We start from the raw sequence: 2083 nt of genomic DNA, 5'->3' as shown, positions 1-2083 counted from the left end.
GATAAGACTATTGAAAATGTAACATATACAAAGAGTTTCTTTGTACGATTAAATTGAGTTATTCAGTGGGGTTCAAACTTTGGTTTGAGGTCAATTACTGATCAAGAGGTGACTAAATTCTTTCATGATGCCGAAGTATATACCAGCAACGATTTTACCAACAATTACTTAATGGCCGTTTATTCCGATTCGTAGATGTATAATGATAACACCTTCATCGACTACCTTATGGAAATTCTTAGAGCTTAACTTATGGTAAATGCAGTGGCGGAACATAGAGCAACCCGAAGGGGGTATCCGCCCCCCCTGGATTTAACGAGGGAAAAAAATGTACACTAAAAAAAAAAAATTTACCAAAAAATAAGTCTTTTTTTAGTGTTTGTCCCTGCTGACAATGAAAAATTTATTAAATTTTTAGACTTGCCCCCTCTATAGTCGGGTTCAAGTTCCGCGGGTAAATGAAAGTTTGAAAACTTGAGACCATAAATATATTATATTGTCGGGAATTTCTTTGCAAGAAAATATCAAATCCTACTTTTATTTCAATATGTCTCAAATGAGTACATTTTGGGACTAGAGATGCCCACCATATAACAATACAGGGATATAGTATGAAAATGCACATCAATCATTAGGAATTCGTATTGTATATCTCATTGTGTACAACACGTGATCCATTGAAACTGGATTAAACTCTTAGAACAACTTTCTTCCTATGTATTCTAGATTTCCAATTTTTTGAAAATGCAAAAGCTTATGTGACATGATCATATTGTAGAAAGTTTGGTAAATACAAGATACTGTTTTCAAATCAATTTTTTCACTTAAAAGTACATTGCCTTTTCAATTAAGGATAGCAAAAGTTCACTTTACATTCATACGTTGTTACAAAAGGAATTAAAATAAGTTAAATTATAACATAATGAATACACTAATCGCGTATAGAAGCATAACTGTTGATCAAAGCCAAAGCGTTACTAATCAAATGAACAACATTCACAATCTTCCCTTTCACCACATTTTTCATTTTCGGGTCATTCCTAAACCCTTCGGAACACGTGTCTTCATCCGTCAACGATGAACTGACCCAAGTTTGTACATCACTCATAACTAGCCCCCGATCTTTTGAACCCGGGTGTTTCATCTCGTCAAGTGATTTTTTTAACTCGTACGCTGAGTCACTCAGTACTTCAAGACAGTCTCTCATGGCTGCAACCTCTCGTTGAGTTATACCGTGCACTTGTGATAATGTTACCATTGATGATGAGGTGGTTAGTGTTGTTTCAAGACTAACAGATAAAGCTGTTTGGGCTAGTAATTTAGGGCTTGTTTGGATTGCACCTGCTTTAGTTGACAGGGAGTTGAAACAGAGTGTAGGATAAGTTGTTAAACTGCATGATGTTTTGATGAACTCGACACTCGTTTTCTCGAGAGCCGAGATATAAGTAATAGAGGACGTGAGTACAAGTGCTATTAGGATAATATTATTTGATAGAAATTTGATGGAGTATGAGGTTTCCATTGCTTGTTTATCTGTTGGATAGTGTTTTAAGCTAGTGATGTTGGTTATGGAAATTGAGAAAATGCACTATATATATATATATATATATATAGAAATTTGAAGGTAGGTATCTAAGTGAGCTTTATCTTTACAAACTACCATTTTTTGCTCTTTTTAAAATATGACCACACACACAATAATTATGAAGAGACTGAATTTGCATATCCATGTGATGAATTATTTTGCCAAAATATCTTGCAAGTAGGTCTTAACGGATACAATTATGCAATCTTTATCCATCTTTTATTGAATGTTATGGCCCAAACTTTGAATTTACATGTTCAGTGTGATTAAACGAGTGCGACTTCTCTTTGCCATCAACATTTCTTCGTGAATTTTAGTGCAAGTTCTTTTGGCTATTTGCTAAGGCACATGGCCTGAAACCCAAACTCGAACCCAACCCTGAAAAAAGTTGGTTTGAGTTAAGATTATATAAACAATTGTATGGCTATTTTTTGTAAAAACTTGACCTATTTGACCCATGTGACCCAAAGCTGCCGACCTGTTTAAAGTTTGGGTAAC

General features: G+C 34.6%; 1 protein-coding gene across 1 annotated transcript; it reads right to left on the bottom strand.

Annotated features, from left to right (window-relative positions):
• Positions 1–868: 868 nt before the first annotated feature.
• Positions 869–1553, bottom strand: LOC139904193 (21 kDa protein-like). Its single transcript, XM_071886123.1, has one exon. The coding sequence runs from the start codon at positions 1520–1522 to the stop codon at positions 932–934; it is 591 nt and encodes a 196-aa protein (XP_071742224.1). The 5' UTR covers positions 1523–1553; the 3' UTR covers positions 869–931.
• Between the last annotated feature and the right edge of the window lie 530 nt (positions 1554–2083).

The sequence above is a fragment of the Rutidosis leptorrhynchoides genome, chromosome 4 (genome assembly GCF_046630445.1).
Source record: "Rutidosis leptorrhynchoides isolate AG116_Rl617_1_P2 chromosome 4, CSIRO_AGI_Rlap_v1, whole genome shotgun sequence".
NCBI classification, from domain to species: domain Eukaryota; kingdom Viridiplantae; phylum Streptophyta; class Magnoliopsida; order Asterales; family Asteraceae; genus Rutidosis; species Rutidosis leptorrhynchoides.
Note: the sequence above shows the minus strand (reverse complement) of the source record. Positions and strands in the feature narration are given on the sequence as shown.